At 37.6% G+C, this 18,732-nt stretch overlaps 1 protein-coding gene across 2 annotated transcripts; it reads right to left on the reverse strand.

The window, feature by feature from the left end:
• Positions 1–5,311: 5,311 nt before the first annotated feature.
• Positions 5,312–11,775, reverse strand: LOC131314525 (sanguinarine reductase-like). 2 transcript variants are annotated; one of them, XM_058343224.1, is made up of 9 exons: positions 11,334–11,775; positions 10,278–10,390; positions 10,071–10,124; positions 9,881–9,965; positions 9,155–9,260; positions 7,889–7,975; positions 7,566–7,663; positions 7,249–7,358; positions 5,312–5,517 (listed from the first exon to the last, which is right to left on the reverse strand). In XM_058343224.1, the coding sequence occupies exons 1-9, from the start codon at positions 11,755–11,757 to the stop codon at positions 5,452–5,454; spliced, it is 1,143 nt and encodes a 380-aa protein (XP_058199207.1). In that variant the 5' UTR covers positions 11,758–11,775; the 3' UTR covers positions 5,312–5,451. The 2 variants fall into 2 exon arrangements, with proteins under 2 accessions (XP_058199207.1, XP_058199206.1); XM_058343223.1 differs by lacking the exon at positions 5,312–5,517 and adding an exon at positions 5,677–5,865.
• Between the last annotated feature and the right edge of the window lie 6,957 nt (positions 11,776–18,732).

Raw genomic sequence — 18,732 nt, forward strand, 5'->3', positions numbered from 1 at the left:
CACGACCGAAATGAAATGGGCCTTTATGTGTGTGATCATATTCCACCATTTCTTTCCATTTCTCACAAATCACGATCCAAACAAGTGAGGGTTTCCCTTTCTCCACTTCTTATCATTTCTTACCAAACCCAGCAAACCAAAAGGGCTGCAAAGATAATTTCTAGACAAGTATAACAAGTTCAGGGACTTCAGAACACTTACCAACAAATTTTATGCAATTCTATGTAAACTAAGGTTTAGAAATGAATGCAAAAGTAACTAAATAACGTCATAACCAGTAGTTACTTACTATCAAGTATAGCAGTACCTCCAGGGTAGTTCATTGAACTTGGTTACTCCTACTGATGAAACAAGAACAATTCTTTTCAGCAACGCAAGCAGAGAGGACGCATGATTCCGCACACCTTCCCAATCTTGAAAGGTAAAGATAAATCTAGTATCAATGATGGCATTAAAATAGATGTCACGCACAATGGACTATGGCCCATTTAAAGGCCGAAAACATTGAATAGGCATCCACGTTGTTTAATAAATGTAGAGAAAACTCATTTCAAGAGCAACAAATAAAAGATTTCCCAAGATTTGAGAAAGGAGGTGCAAAGATGTTGTGAATCCTATTTGAGATACTGACTATAGTTTTGGGGATCCTATTTGTTTAGTGAATCAGTTGTACTGATAAAACTACTGCAGGCCCCTTAGAGCCGTATTGTGTAATTGCATTTTCTCTAATAAACGTAAGTAAAGGACACAAGCCAAATAGCGAGATCTAAAAAAAAAAAACACACAATTTGTTCAAATTCTTTCAGAAGCATCAGAAGCAAATGCTTTGGATTATTCCAATTTCGTAGCAGCCACTCTGAGAACAAACTTCTTACCAATTTACTTTAAAGGACTTTCATTTATGGACTTGGTTAGTGTCAAGCTTGGATCTATTGGTGTCTTTACAGCAGTTACAGCTGCTTTATCTTTCCCAGGACACCAGCAGCTTTTTGAAGCCTTAGTAATGCTACATCATAAGCCAAAACAAATACTAACTTCAAATTAATTCCACAATGGATAGTCCTCACCTGTTCTTTCTGGTGTATTATCTCCGTCCCATCACCTTGATGGAAAAGCAGTTGTTCCCATGCAACAAATAACATGTGTGACACCCTATAAAACAAGAGTTAATGTCATTGACTCTAATTTATATTACATCTTACACAATCGTGGATTCTTCCAAAAGGGGGAAGAGAGCCATTTTAATCAATCACAAACCTTAAATAACGATGGATCTAGATCCTTTGGGTTTCGAGTGTCCCCTTTCCATACCTGGCAATTTTAGCAGCTCTTTTCAAAATCCATATGCTGAAGAAAGAAGAACTTTGAAGCAAAGATTTGCCTGACATTCTAAAAGTAAAGCGAAAACGATAAGTAATGTTGCATCGCAATTAGAGTGTGATACAGAGAGAAGTTGAGACCATACCTGCAATTTTTCCTCATCTTGTTTACCGAAAAGGGAAGTTGCTTTCTTAGGATCTCTAAGTAAAAGGCGTGACTTGATATTCCGGGTGAGCAATGAGGCAACAACTAACCGTACGTCCTGCATGAAGAGCATGAAATTAAGTCTGCAGTTAACAGTCTAAATTCCACTTAACATGACCGATGAAAAAAAAAAATCATAGACCAAAACCATATGTGATGCGCTGAATAACGAGATCATAATTACGCAGCTTCCAAAAGGAAGTGTCCAAGATTTATCTTAACTACGCAGGTTCTAGAAGACAGTGTCCGAGATTTATCATATCTATCCACTAAAGCCCTAGTGATCCGTTTCTTCAAAAAACCAGAAACCTAAAGAAGGGCTAAGAGTAGGCTAACGCGATCATGGGCTTTTCATACAAAAAAATGTGATCACATGTGCTTTGCGCTAGGGAATCGCTCCCCAGAGGTGGACATCTCCTCCCGGATTTACTGATTATTTTCATATCAGTGGAATCCAGCGGATTTTACGTCCATTTCTAGTATTCATTATTCGTTTTTAATACTTTTCAATACCGTCTTTTTACTGTTTCATCTAGAAATATCTCAAAACATTATCAAAAGACTATTATTCATGCGTTTTACCAATTAATCCACTGTTTGGATAAAAACAGAAAACATTTTCAGAAATTGATCTGGACAACTGCTTTGCGCTGGGCATTTGAGACCCCAGCACAAAGGAGTTGTCCCAAAAGGTATTTTGCGCTGGGCACTAACTCCCCAGTGCAAAGGAGTTTTCTCCATCTTCCGCAGATTTTTGACAGTTTGCATTCATGTCACCTATAACATGTAACTTTCCGTTCTATTTCACTCTTATATATACTGTACACTCCAGCACATGTCTACACCGCACATTCAACTTGCTATGTGTTTAAAAAATAAAAATATAAGCATTTTTCAAAATCCCACAAGTATTTAGTAGAGACCGGTCCTCGTATCGGGCGAGAAGGGTGCCAAACAAAAGCCTTCCCTTCTCGTAAATTGGCTTCCGAATCCAAAATCTCTAGTTTATTTTCAAACTCAAATATCATTTTCAAGTTCTAGGTTTCTCGGGTGGCAAACCATTTTATAAAAAAACTCGGGTGGCAACTCTTCAATTTTCAATAAATCCAAAAATGAGCATGGGGTCCTCCATGAGGCCTCAGACTTGGTAGCCCACAACGATATTAGCTATTCAATTTTTAGGTCTTGATAGGTAAAGTAATCCTGCATAAAATCAGGTTAATCGAATGCGGTTAACCATACCATCAAATTGTGTATGTGTTGGAAGAAATTGACTGTCTTGGGATATTATTGTTCAATAAGGTACTTACAGTTACCGACATCTGATGAACCGGATTTTATGGATGGTTGATTTACACATTGGGACCTACATAAGTAATGACTCTGTTTCTCCTCACATGATAATATCCTGATCCTGTATTCCTGTGTTATAGTTTTTTTGAAAATGCTGTGTTATAGTTTGTTCATGCCTTTCTTTGTGTCATTTTAGGTTTCTTTTCTTTTTCAACTGCTTTGCTCTAATTTTGGCGGCCGTCTGACATCACTACTTTGCAGGACTTGGTGAAGAACTTCCTGTTTAATGGAATTGACGAATTAGGAAGTAAGACATTTTTGGATTACTTACCTGAGTACCAGTGCGAGGATGGGACTGTAAATGAGAAGCGCAGCATCATCGGGAAATCATTCGACCATCGGCCGTGGGATGCAGCTGGAGAATTTGTTGGCAACAACTTTAGATAGGTAACGTGCAATATTATCATTTCATCTTCACTTTATTTCCAGTCTCACACTCTGTCCCAACCCTTGTTATGTCGCAAGTTCTTGTTTCTCGTAGTTCTATTCCCCGTTCCACTTTGTGTATTCAATGTAGTCGGAGTTCTACCAACTCCAGTTTGGGTTTAGTGAAAGACGTATTGTATTATTGTCCACGTGCTAATTTTACGTTTTTGGCTATCGTTGTTGAAACGGATTGCGTAATTTTAACAGAAAGGTTAAATGAGATGAGAGATTTTTTATAAGAAATGAGAGATTATATGATTAGACTTGGGAATGAGGAGGCTGAGGGTCAGTGCAAGTAGCATTCCTGTCTTAGAACTTGTGGCAATGTTTCCAAAACTCTGGTCTCCGTTTATTATGCGAAGAACTTACAGAGAATCAAACTAGTTACTACAAACTAGCTATTGTGCACTGATAAATGATCGGTCGGCATTGCTTTGATTCATCTCAACGGAGGACGAATCACGTTTCCTGCTGTAACCCATTTCTTGTCGTCCCATTTTCTGACTACTTGGGTCTCTTTCCAAAAACGCATGTCAAATCAAATCCAAAACAGGAGCGTGGTAGAGAAAACGAAGGATGAGAGAAACTGAAAATGGGGAAAATCAATTCTGGCATAGCATGTTTGAACAGGATGAGAGAAACTGGTTGGACTGGGCTGCACCTTACCTCTTAGCCCACTGATAGCAGCATCTTGAGGCCCACAGAGTTGAGCACCCAGCTCCGTGAGGCCCATGGTTAGCCCATGTGTAGCAGCCTGCTTATCACGATTCAAGAGAGGGAGGGTTTTCCGGATATAGAGAGAGAAAAAGATGCTTTTGAAGAGGAGGAGTGCTATATATCCAGAAAGATTATTCCAAAACTACCCTGAATTTGAAAATCAGTGGTATTTGCATATGGACTACTGATTTTCAAATTTGGGGTAAGGTTTTATGGAACATAGAATTACTTTGAGTGGGGAGGGAACTGTGGGTTTATTTTGGGTGCAAATTGGGTATCACGTGACGGTACCCTGAGCCGTCCAAATTCCAAACGTGTTTTGGACGGTCTAGATCCGAGCACTCTCTCCCATTCTCAGCCAACCACTCTCTCTCCTCTTTCTCAACCTCTAAATCTTGGCCGTCCAAAACACATTCGGACGGCTCGGATGCACGCCTGGGTACTACGTGGACTATACCCTATTTGCACCAAAAAATTTATCAACTGTGGGGAGTTTCAATTGAGAAAGTTTAGAGACCCAATAGAAGTCCTTAGTCACATAATTCCCGCGTGTGAGTGTGAGAGGGAGAGCTAGAGAACGACTTCTGAAGATGTCAAACTACTAAAATTCACGATAGTGAGAATTGAGAGCTGAAACGAAAAGCAAAGATCGCAAGCGGAAGCGAATGATCTAACCAATGGATTATATGCCTTGCAGTAAAACTGTGGCCATGAGAGAGAGCGTGTGTGGAGGATTCAAGGTAGCTTGATGAGAAACAAGGAAACAGTTACTTTCGCTAACGGCGGAGGCGGATGGTGCGGTTACATTGTGTTGCACTAAAAATTGGGACGTTTAAGTTGACAAAATTGAAAACTCGGCGTTTGATATAGAAATCGTATAAAAATTCTGGGATTTAGTATAACTTTCTCAAGAATCAATACGAATAGAGTTGGCTGCCTCTTCTTAGGGCAGCAAACGAACCAAGTCGTTCGCGAGCAGCTCGAGGCTCGGTCAATAACGACTCAGATTGGCTTGGTTCGTGATGAAAACAAATGGGCTCAAGTTACGCTAAAAATCTCGGCTCATTTTGTAACCTAAAGATTGGCTCGAGTTGGCGCGCAAGCCCAATACATGTAATATATACATTTTTGGGCTCGAGCACATTCGTTTTCATCACAAAACCGAGGCAATCCAAGCCGTTATCGAGCGAGCCTCGAGCTGCTTGCAAACGGCTCGGTTTGTTTGCAGCCCGATTATGTTCCTACTGCCTAATTCATCGCTGCATAAAAATGGCGTGGTACTCCTGGGAAATTGAATAATTACTCCCTATATTACTCCTAGCAAATTGTCAACACCAAAAACCTTTCGCAATGTTTATTTTAAGCTACAGCATATGTACTGTTACGTCTGTTATATACATACCAATGAAATGGATAAACATAGTGCGCAGTTTATTGAACTTGAGCAGCTTTAAACAACTCGCGCCACTTCTGCGGATCACTTCCGGGTCCTTCTCCCTACACAGTTCCGAATCTTTTCAGTCTACAGCCGGTAGATATGAGGAAATTTTCAATGGAAATTATATGAAATGATTAACAAAACCATGTCCATTCCATTTTTAAACAAAAAGAAAACCATCAAGTGCATACTGATAGACAGATACTATGAACAGATGGTGCTGTCTTATATAGTTATATGAAATTTGTATACATAACTATATCAAATGCCAATAAATCCTTTGTCCCGACTAGCAAACTTGACCATATGGTTTTGGAGATTGGTGTTGTGAAGAAAACGAGATCATGTTGCTTATATATCTCCTCTGGGTAAACCAACTGCAGAAATGGTTTTTTGTTTTCGTTGTCCTAACCATTGAAAACAAACGAATAACTTGACTTGTTTACTTAATTTTCTTTTCCTATCTTTTCCATTCTCTCATCACGTACCCGAGATGCAAACATAACATAGACATTTCACAGTCGGAAAATATTGATGCGAACAGGAAAGGAAAAGGTATGCATTTCCCTACTTTTACCCAACTTGCATTAGCACTGCTGATCAAAAAAACTTGCATTAGCACTTATAGCTTAGTACTACAAAGTACAAACATAAACATATGTAACCATTTTGTCATACTAGTGATTTTCCGCATCAACCAAACAATTGAAAATGTTCGTCGGTATACATTTTCATGTCAACCAAACACTGGGAAAAAAGTATCTACAGAAAAGGTATTCCAGAAAATGTTTTCCGCATGAAACAAACGGAGCTCTAAGTAGCAAACTGATTCCTGATAAAGAGGTTTTAAAATTCCTTCAAAAATTTACTGTCATACTGTGCCTGTAGAATAAAAAGAAACTCATCTTTACTTTCTTTCAGCAGGCCATTTTGATCAATGATTAGAATATAAAGTTCTTCCATATCACCTTGTCCAGTGGCCTTCGCATGGGGCTTAAGTCTACTTCTTATAGGAATCTCTACACATTAGCCTTAACATTTCGTTTTCACCTCTCAATTATACTCTCCAATGCTCAGATCATATCCATTTTTGCAACCTAAGCCCTATGCTTATGGGCAAGTAGCGGGCTAATAACGCACATGCCTAAAACTTAGACCTTAATGACATCTCATTGACTAATATTCCCCGATTGAAAGGAACTTTTACTGCAGCTTCTGAGGGAAGGACAAACAATTCGTCTGCAAGGCTTGGCTTGTCGTAAGTTTCCTCCTATACACCTGCTGATGGATCCAAGGATTGGACGAACATGTCCTTATGAGAAACAGGTATGCATTGACAGTAAAGGTATCCATCTTGTTCACGGGTTCAGAGTTTTGGATGAAGCCTTCCTTAAGGAATCTTGTACTTTTAAGACGAACCACGTAGAATATTCTATGACATGAAGTTATCAATTCCTTTGCTTCAACGGGTCTCCAGTAAGGTTGAACCTAGTAAAGAGTAAGTCTTTCATAACTCAAACCGTTGATGGATATTTCAAACTTATACTTCACTTCCTAACCATGGTTATCGTATTCCAAAGCCAAGTATAACTACTACAAAGATGGGAGATAGATTTCAACAAGAGGACGTGTTAGTCATTTTTCCTGTATTCAGTCCAATTTCTTTCACCGACTTCAATTCTGTTTAATGACAATCTTGGAGTACTAGAAGGACTCTAGGTTTAAAGAAAGGTTTAAACAGAAAACCTACACATGATGTTCAATTGTCAAGGTAATCATCAAATAATTACCTTGACTGAGTTAAGTTCATAAATTTCGCCTTCAGTAAACTCTATGTCCAATGCCTGTATGCAAGCCTCAGCAACAACAAGCCTGCTAACCTCGCCGACGAGTTTATCTCCTGGGAACAATATGGAGAAATCAAAACCAAAGAAACATGCAAAAAACTGAAAATAATGCTTGTCACTGAGTTATTGGAGCAAATGATTTAGCTAAAAAGAAAGAAATTAAAGCAGCAGAATTCTCACTGATTGTGGATACATGACTTTCCATGATAAACAAATATATTTAGCTCGTTCCACACAAAAGCAAAAGGATTGTCTTCTACCTTGACCAACAACAACTGCACGCCTTTCTCCAGCGGTAGCTTTCAGAAGAGTATTCAGATCATACGACGTGTATGGTCCATCTGTCAATCTCCCAGGTCTAAAAATATGATAGCATAAGTAACAGCTGAAGTTTTCAAATAGCATAGAAGCATCAAATTGAGCCAACAATGGATGACTATGCTTTCATTTATCCACCAGTTCTTGAACCCTTGGCCTGGGGGTTGGAAACTCAAACCCAAAATCAACCAGAGAAAAAGGGGCTATTGAATGGGAAACTTCATCTCTAATATACAGAAAAAGATAGCAATTAGGTGTCACAGACCTGATTATTGTAAACGGAAGACCAGAATTGCGAACGAAGTCCTCACCCATCTTCTTATACTTGAGAACACCAAAAAGGTTCATGACACTAGAGAGAGAGAGAGAGAGAGAGAGAGAGAGAGAGAGAAGGATCAGAAAAACAGAAAAAAAGTTGCATTTATTCCAGAAACAAAGAACACAATAGGGGCAAATGCCCAAAGATTTTGGCCCTTGCTAAACCTCCCTTGACCAATTCCCAAGCATCTTACACATGGTCTTCCAGTAGTTCTAGGTTTCAAATACAGCTAGAAATCACAATCGATGTGTCATCAGAAACTGAAATCCTCACAGATGGTCTCTAATTCTCCTTTGCAACCTCTCTTCCTTTCCTTTTTATCATTCTAGTATCCTTCAATCACCGCTTGCCACCAATTATTTTCAGAAATTTCTAAACGACAAGCATACACAAGAAGTTGCAAAGAAGATAATTGCTCCAAATACAAATCAAACCTCAAACTTTGGCAAGCTACAGTGTAAACACTGAAGCTTTTAATGAGGCATGCATAAGCTATATCTGAAACTTATGAGCAACTAAGAACACTTGCTCATTCTGTTTACTTGTACAGGGCTCTTCTTCTTCTTCTTCTTCTTCTTCTTCTTCTTCTTCTTCTTCTTCTTCTTCTTTTGGGTCAATCGGAAATTCGTACAGGGCTCTTCTATACCCTAATATAACATTATCTTCCTTAAGTTGACTACCCCCTTTTCTTTTTACCTGGACTACCCCATTAAATCAACGAATCGCTAAGGGAGGCCAAAGTTAATACAGAGAAGTCTCCACAGAATAAGTGCCATCAATCTAAGTAGAAGGGCGAACAGCAATTTTGAGTTCGTGAATTAGATAAATTATAGTCTCTATAACTGATCAATGTCCTACAAGGGACAGAAAGGAATGCAGGAGAGAAAAGAAACCAACCAATTGGTGTTTCTCACCAAATCTCACCACCGAAATGAAATGGGCCTTTATGTGTGTGATCATTTTCCAACATTTCTCACAAATAACGATCCAAACAAGTGAGGGGTTCCCTTTCTCCACTTCTTATCATTTCTTACCAAACCCCGCAAACCAAAAGGGCTGCAAAATAATTTCTAGACAAGTATAACAAGTTCAGGGACTTCAGAACACTTACCAACAACTTGTGTGCAATTCTATGTAAACTAAGGTTTCGAAATGAATGCAAAAGTAACTAATTAATGTCATAACCAGTGTTACTATCAAGTATAGCAGTACCTCCAGGGTAGTTCATTGAACTTGGTTACACCTACTGATGAAACAAGAACAATTCTTTTCAGCGACGCAGGCAGAGAGGACACAAGATTACGCACACCTTCCCAATCTTGAAAGGTAAAGATAAATCTAGTATCAATGATGGCATTAAAATAAATGTCACGCACAAGAGACTATGGCCCATTTGAAGGCCGAAAACATTGAATAGGCATCCATGCTGTTTTTCCATAATAAATGTACAGAAAACACGTTTTGAAAGCATCAAATGAAAGATTTCCCAAGATTTGAGAAAGGAAGTGCAATGATGATGTGGATCCTATTTGAGATACTGACTATAGTTTTGGGGATCCTATTTGTTTAGTGACTCAGTTGTATTGATAAAACTACTGCAGGCCCCTTAGAGACGTATTATGTAATTGCATTTTCTCTAATAAATGTAAGTAACCAAAAAAAACACAATTTGTTCAAATTCTTTCAGAAGCAAATGCTTTGGAATATTCCATTCTCGTAGCAGCCACTCCGAGAACAAACTTCTGACCAATGTACTTTAAAGGACTTTCATTTATGGACTTGGATAGTGTCAAGCTTAGATCTATTTGTGTCTTTACAGCAGTTACAGTTGCTTTATCTTTCCCAGAACACCAGCAGCTTTTGAAGCCTTAGTAATGCTACATCATCAGCCAAAACAAATACTAACTTCAAATTAATTCCACAAGGTATAGTCCTCACCTGTTCTTTCTGGTGTATTATCTCCGTCCCATCGCCTTGATGGAAAAGCTGTTGTTCCCGTGCAACAAATAACATGTGTGACACCCTATGAAACAAGAGTTAATGTCATTGACTCTAATTTATATTACATCTTACACAATCATGGATTCTTCCAAAAGGGGGAAGAGAGCTATTTTAATCAATCACAAACCTCAAATAACGATGGATCTAGATCCTCTGGGTTTCGAGTGTCCCCTTTCCATACCTGGCAATTTTAGCAGCTCTTTTCAAAATTCATATGCTGAAGAAAGAAGAACTTTGAAGAAAAGATTTGCCTGACATGCTAAAAGTAAAGTGAAAACGATAAGTAATGTTGCATCCCCATTAGAGTGAGATGCAGAGAGAACTTGAGACATACCTGTAATTTTTCCTCATCTTGTTTGCCAAAAAGGGAAGTTGCTTTCTCAGGATCTCTAAGTAAAAGGCGTGACTTGATATTCCGGGTGAGCAATGAGGCAACAACTAACTGTCCTGCATGAAGAGCATGAAAGTAAGTCCGCAGTTAACAGTCCAAATTCCACAAAACATGACCAATGAAAAAAAAATCATAGACCGAAACCACATGTGATGCGCTGAATAACGAGATCATAACTATGCAGCTGCTAGAAGACAGTGTCCAAGATTTATCATATCTATCCACTATAGCACCGCCCCCCCCCCCCCCCCCCCCCCCCCCAAGTGATCCGTTTCCTCAAATATCAGCATAGGCACAACAGGTAGTTGAGAAACGTCCAGATTGAAACCTCTAGCTTATTGAACCCAAATGGGTTGAGCCCCTGCCCATCGGTGAGCTATCCGCCACGGTTCATTTATACGAGGAGACCTTCCGCACTCTCATTGGCAGTTCCCTTCACAGTTCACATTCTGCCTCACCTCCAGCAATGATTCTACTCTCTCTCTCTCTCTCTCTCTCTCTCTCTCTCTCTCTCTCTCTCTCTCTCTCTCTCTCTCTCTCTCTCACACACACACACACACATCTTTGTCGAAGCTCTCAACTCCTCTACCTCCATTGACCTATGCGAACTAAATGCCTGCCATCTGCCCTCTTCCAATGTTCCGCACTGACCACCTCACTAGACACCAGCCATCCCTCCACATTTTGAATAACAAGATATTACAATTCACAGCCACACAGGAGCCTATATAATATCAGAAAAACACAAAAGAGAATGTAAAACACACTAAGGGCACGTTTTATTAATAAGAATTCTATAAATTATGCAGTGTGTAGTGTGTACAATTGAGATTTGCTCTCTTGTAAATGGGTCAGCCCAATACAGCCCATTCACAAGAATAGTTGGACTGCACGTAACTTGGCCCGAACACCTGGTATATATATATATATATATATATATAATATACTGCGAAGAAAAAGAACATCAAAAGGCAGCAGTGGATGAGGAGGAGGGCATACCTACGCCGCCCGAGCCGCCAACAACAAGAACGAGCTTGGAAGAGGCAGGAGGGTCAGTCTGGGAATTTTGGGTCAAGTCCGAATTTGGGGATTGAATCACTTGCTGTTCTTTGACAGCATGACAAACTGATACTCTAGAAGAGCTTGAAATGCTCTTAGAGCAGTGATACCCAGCACACAAATTCAGTGGCAGGTGAGGAAAAATAGGAATTCTTTGAGGGGGTTTTGGGAATACATCGGAGGGAAGGGAAAGATCGGTTATGGGAGAGAATGAGAGCTTCGAAGCCATGAGCCAGTAGGACTGTAGGAGAACAACAACAGAGAAGAGAGAGAGAGGTGTATATTGCTGGTCATACATGTGGATGTGGTGGTTATCTTCCTCTTTCCAAATTGAGTAGGAGTGATAGTAAACCTTTCCCTCCATTCACACGATACACTCCTCTCTTTCTCCAAAACTTCTGTGATGCTCCCAAGTGGTATGGGAGCATCATACTCCCAATGAATTACAGCCCTTAGATTGAACATAGATAAATCACAGCCCTTAGATCAAATCCAAAAACTAAAAATAGGGTGGTTTTGTTATAAAACGAGGCGGTTTTGACCTAAAAAACGGAGGATTACTTACCACAGAACATGCAACACTTACCATTTACTAAGGCAACACTTACCATTGTATAAGGCAGAACTTACCACACTTGTATGGTAAGTTCTGCCTTGGTGAATGGTAAGTGTTGCCTTAATGAATGGTAAATGTTGTCTGTAATTCATTGGGAGTATGATGCTCCCATACCACTTGGGAGCTTCATAGCCATTTCCCTCTTTCTCGGTACACCCATTCAGCACCGTTCAGCTAACTTTTTGCACATTTTTTAAAAATGCATTTTTTTTATATTCAATTTTTTTTTATTTGTTATTTTTACGTTAAAAATTTTGTGATTTACTGATTGATCTCGATTGAAAAAATAAAAAGAAATACTTTTACCTAAATATTTTGAAAAATAAGTAAACACTTTCAAGCCAAAATTTGTAGTTACATCAAAAAAAAGTGCACGATCAAGAAACCGTATATCTCAAAGAAGTTGTATTTCTTTGGGTTGGTAGTAATGGGATTGTTAAATATGAGAGAATAAATGTTTTATTGAATTCAATAATAACATGTATATAGGCTCTTGAATTTATACAAGAGTGAAATCCTAAATATATGGAAACAAAATCAAATCCTATACTATGAAAAGATGATCAAATCATTGATCCTAATTAATTACAATCGATTCTATCAACTATAATCAATCAGAATATTTTCATTATTCTAACATCCCCTCAAACTCAAGTAAATATACCAACTACAACTTGAGTTTGAAAAACAACCAAGAGAAGCCAGCAGCCAAGCCAAGAGAAGTCAATAGAATAAACGGTCAAAAGAGCCGAGAGCTAGGAGCCAGGAGAATTGCCAGGAAGAAAACCAAGAGAAACCAACAAAAGTCGAAAAACGAAGAAGTCACGAGCGCTAGTGGTGAAGAGGCATGGTGGGTGCAGGCAATTGGAAAAGTGTGAAGGAGATTGACAAAGTAAAAGTGCCCGACGGATGGCAACGAGGCTCAGGCCGCCCGCCAGGAGCGAATATCCACAGGACCTAAATCTTAGAGATCTGATACCATGTTAAATATGAGAGAAGAAATGTTTTATTGAATTCGATAAGGCCATCCACAGTGGCATAATAAAAAATGGATATCTAAAAGTTGACACATCAGCTTTTGATTATCCATTTAAGAGATTACTAAGCTTAACAATATTGAGGTCCACAATGGTCACTTCTAGTCCATAACTAATAACTAAAATAAGGGATACACTACAATTTCACTCTCTCTCCCCTTGTGTTTTCCACCATTGATCACTTCCCTCCATTACACTTTTTTTTGCAAAAATATATCAATTTTCTCCTTTAATTTTGGGGAAAAAAATTGGTGACTTCCTTCCCTAATATTATGAATTTGGAAAAAAAATCATGTACTAAAAAAAAAAAACAGATGTGTTCTTGAATTTGTAAAAAAATGTAAGGTTCTTTATGTACTCAACCACAGGGAGAGGAACGAAAAAAGAATAAAATAAAAACGAAAAAAAAAAAGTGAAATACCTTAATGCGGCGACAAATGTTTTCCACCATTGATCACTTCCCTCCAACACGCGTGTACATAAATTTTAGAATCAGTTAACTTATGTGGTGTGAGATCCACAAATTTTGATTATTGAAAAAAGGTTACTAGTTTTGGTTATCCAAAGCTCAAAATTTGATTATTTCTAAGAATGTTGTTAAGTTTGATTATACCATTGTGAGCCATCTTTTACCCCAATATTATTAACTTTAAAAATAATTTGCTTTTGATTATGTCACTGTGGATGACCTAATAACATGTACATAGGCTCTTGTATTTATACAAAAGTGAAATCCTAAAATATGGAAACAAAATCAAATCCTATACTATGAAAAGATAATTAAATCCTTAATCCTAATCAATTACAATCGATTCTATCAACTATAATCAATCAGAATATTTTCACCATTCTAACAGAAATGCTCTCATTATCTAAAATGAAGAACATTTCCCACCAAAAGATCAGACCAACAAGACAAAGTTCAAAGTGAAGATTGATCATGGTGGGAAAGGAATGCCATACGTGGTTTAGAATAGCGAGAATAGTTAAGAGCATCCACATTTCTCTTTTTACTCCCCTCTTCTAACTAAATTAAAGAGCCAAAAAGAAAAAGAAAAAAAAAAACACCCAAAACCCCCTGCATCGGTCTCTCTTCTTTCCTCTCTACTTTGAAAAAAAACTCTAACATTGCTACAGTTGCTCGTTTGGACATTTGGACAGCCGAGCAACTGTTCACTTGCTTCTCATTTTTATATTCTCTCTCTCTCTCTCTCTCTCTCTGATTTTTATACCTATCCGATTTTTGTTTCTCTCTCCAAGGCAAGGGAGAGTATTTTAATTGAGGTGGATTTGATTATTTATTGAGAGGAGAGTGAGAGTAAAGTATCTGATGCTGTAATTATTTTATATTTTAAAAATAGGTAGCTGAAGTAATAAAGTGACTTTTTAATGTGAAAATTGATCCAAAATATAAAGAATCTTGTGCGGATGCCATAAGGTCCCAACTGGAAAGGTTAATTCATAGGCCTACCCTTTCCTCTATCCTATGTTGGATGCTTACGAAAGTTGCTTCAAATGGAGGCGGCTAAAAAAAATTACTTTTACCTAAAGATTTTAAAAAATAAGTAACCACTTTTAAGCCAAAAAAGATGAGGCAAATTAATAAGTCATAATATTTTTTGTCCAAAATTAATAAATGCAAAAAAAAAAAAAAGAATAATGAAAAAAATGCACTTTTAGAAAAAGTGTAAAAAGTTATTAGACTGAAATTCTTTCGTTTTGGAGTTTTAAAACCCTTGAGCACGGTCTCCAATGAATTCTCTTTATTTATTTCATTATTCTAAAAAACCTTCCTCAAAATTCAAAACGAATAAAACTAGACAAGCAGAAAGTTTTACAGTGCTCAAGCCCCACTAATATCTGAGTACTCGAGTTTTTTGGCCTCTCCATATTGTAGATCGTCCATTATCCTTCCAAATCCCTACTCCTCGTTCAGGATGCACAATAATAGTCCAAATTGTTTATCTTGTAAATCTCATCAACCAATACTGTAAAACAATCTTGCGGCATGTTAAAATTTTCTTGCATTAATTTCTATTGTGAACTCATTGACCAGATCACAGGAACTTAGTACAGTTACTCGAATCAGCTTGTCTGCACTTCAGATTAATTTCTACAACTCTTCTCACAACCGTTTTACATGCTTACGCACGAGGGTGAGGTGACACCCAATAATTATTGACAAGAAAAATTGAACCTAAAATCTTAGCATTTCTTTTGCAAATGAACTGCAGAATTGTGTGATGGTTCATCCTCATTAGGACTTGTGCGAGGACAAAATTGTCAAGTTGTGCAAAAAATCGTGGCAGGAACAAAATATGTCGTGGCCTTAATACGCCTTAAGTTCTCTTTTACGCTTGTTTGCCGAGCGGATAAGTTTTTTGATGGATGATAAAGAATGGGTAGATGAGAGGTGATTATGTCAAAAGAGATGGTGTTCCGGTTTTGTAAAAAAATACTTTTTGGAAAAATGAGGTAATTTCAAATTCAAATATAATGAAAATATAAAACATTTTTTCAATTTTTTTTTGCACCGTTTAAAAGATCTTAATGAGATTTATCAAACAAAATCCATATTGATAGGAAAATTATTTGCGTAAACACATAATTTTTGAGCTTGAAATTACATTATTTGTTCAAAAAGTACTCCGGTTATGTTCTCCCACTTGGATTACTTAATCCCAGGGTGGGGTGGTATTAGCTTAGACGTTGGCGGCCCTATTACATTTTTTAATGATTTTTATGAAGGTAATCCCATAATTAATTCTTTTGCCCCAATAAAAGTGTAGTTACCATTTTTTCTCTCCACAAATAATTTCACAATCATTACTGTTACGAACCTTTAGTACATATTTTCATATTGATTGAATGTTTGTAGCATTTTAAGCAAATATATAATCTCACATATGAATATATCAGTTTTTTTTAAGACTAATTTCGAAACGATATTTGGTATCTGGTGGGAATCGTCGTATCATACTTATATATAACACATATCGTGTGAGGGAACCCCGATCATAAGTAGGGAAAAAAGTGCTGGATATATATATATTGTTAGGGAAGGAGAAAGATCCCAAAGGGCAAAGATCATACGCAAACCTCAAACATTGAAAAAGGGTTGAGAGCATTAGAGAGAAAGAATGGAAAATAATTAGACCAACCTTGGGCGTTGGGGGGTGGGGGGAATATATTAAGCATGATTTTTTCCTCTGGACTAAATTGACTAAAGCCTATGTTTTAACAGATTTTTAGACAAATCATTCTACTCATATACATCAACTAAAATATATCAATTAGTGAAAACAAACTGACTATTGCCGTTACGTTTAAGTCGGTCTTGCTAACTTCCGTCTACTAGGCGATGGATAATATGTCAATAAATTCAAATAAGTTCGGATATCAATGCATATCTCGTGAATATTAATACACTTTTACAAATATCAATACGTATTTTATCTATTATCCTACAATTTTTGGACAGAGGTTAGAATAATCTATTTATAATTAATGAGGGGGACGAGGGTGTTGTCCCTTATCTCTCAACATTTCAATCACAAAACAACACATTATCCCATATTTTAGTTCAATCAAAATCAAGTACTATTTTATCCATTTTTTTAAATATCTCATCCAAACGAGAAACTTTTGGGTATCTGTTTACACCCATTTTTGGCACCCAGTCCTGGGTAAGCGTGGGAAGGCTATTTAATTATCTTTTAATTAAATTGGGCCAAAAAATAGAGATGAATTGGGCCCAATTAATTTTAGTTTGGTTCGGACTCGGGTTTGGAGGTGTTGGGCCAATTTGTAAAAGAGTTTGGCTGGCCCAAATATTGATGTGGGCTAAAAATGTTAATAGGCCATTTAATTAAATTAAATGGCCCATTGCCCAAGTGGCCCATGAAAAGTGGAAAGAAATGAGGAAGTTGTTGCATGATGAGAGCCGTTTGAGTTCTTTGCAGCCCGCAAAAGGAGGAGGAGAAATAGGCTCATTACCCCATTAATTGCCCATGATCAAATAAACACATGGGTAATTGTTATTTATCTCAAATAATTACCCATGATCCCACTAAATATGTGAATGGATAGTTACTTGGGACACGTGGCAACATTTGAGGCTTACTCGGGACACATGGCAGCTCGTGGTGAAGGCAGGAAGCTCGGCCCAGATCTGGACCAGTGCACTATTTGCTCATGATTTTTTATAACTTCCAATAACCACCCATTAGCCCATGATCTCATTAAGGAAAAGTTACAAAAGACACATGGCGCCATGAGAAGAGGATGACAAGCCTTTTTACGTGCAGAAAATCGAAGACTCTTGGCCTATAAATACTAAAAGACAAGAAGAAAAAAGGATTCACACACCAATCAAGCTCAACGCTTAAAACCAAAGCCTTGCCAGCGAAGCAACTATCTTTATTTTCTCACCCTCACTCAATTACTTCACCAAGTAATTCGGGTTTTTATCTTTCTTGTATCCCAACTTTATTATTACGAAATATAATAAAGTTATTCATATCTCTCTTCACCCCTTACTTTATTATTACGATATAGTAAAGTAATTCTACGCTGTTACTTTCTTTCCTACACGGTTAGGAAATTATTAAGTCCTCGCACGAAGAGGCAAAACCACGGACCTTCACTGCAATCCAGCCCTTAGGTTGCAGCACTATCGCCCTCTCAGATCTAGAAGTCAGAAAAGGGACGCTCAGCCCTTTACGTTAGACGCGACAAGTTTTGGCACGCCCGCTCAGTCCTTGAGCCATTTCGGAGCCGAACAGTATCGGATGGATATCACGTGAAGCCCGCTTTGCCCATTCAGGCCGTTAAAAAATGTGTTAATGATCCAGATTGAAATCGTCTGTCTCCTCTTGGACAGCCCAGATTCTATTGGAGATTAATTTACCAACTCAACGAGTCTAAAAAAGGGCACTGACATCACATGAGCAAAGCTGTAGCGGGCCGGCCGGCTGTGGCCTGACACTCCCAGATGTTGTATTAGCTTAGCCAGTTAGCTGTAAAAAAAGGAATCAACTTTATATGGCAACAAAACTTGATATTCTCATAGGAAGGAATTCTTTTACTAGCAAAAATGCTAAAGACACGTACATTTATACACATATTTTGCACATATATTTTTATAGGGTTCATTTTGGGTTTCACCAATATGATTCGAATTGTTCATTATTTTTAAAATAATATTTTAAGAGTTTCTGTAAAAAACCAGCTCGATAGGATATCGGTAAGAGCTTTTTCAGAAATCGCAGTGCGAATCAGACTATTTCATCCTATGATTTCTAAAAAAGCCCTTACCGATATCCTATCGAGTTGATTTTTTACAGTAACTCTTAAAAAATTATTTTAAAAATAATGAGCTATTCAGATCATATTGGTGGAACCCGAAATGAACCCCATAAAAGTGTATGTGTAAGATATGTGTAAAAGTGTATGTGCAAGTAGCATGACTGTTCTTTTAGTATGTTTTTTAAATAACTAAACCCTAGATTTGCTGTAGCCTCTGTACGTGGGTAATTAGTGGTTGGCTTAGGGTCCGTTCCAGAAATCTTTTTAAAAAATAAGCAGATTATTTTACATTTTCAAATTTAAAAATAATGTAAATGAAATTTTTTTTAATTTTTTTTGCATCGTATTAAAGATCTTGATGAGATCTATTAAACAAAAT

Source organism: Rhododendron vialii, chromosome 13a (assembly GCF_030253575.1).
Source record: "Rhododendron vialii isolate Sample 1 chromosome 13a, ASM3025357v1".
NCBI lineage: Eukaryota > Viridiplantae > Streptophyta > Magnoliopsida > Ericales > Ericaceae > Rhododendron > Rhododendron vialii.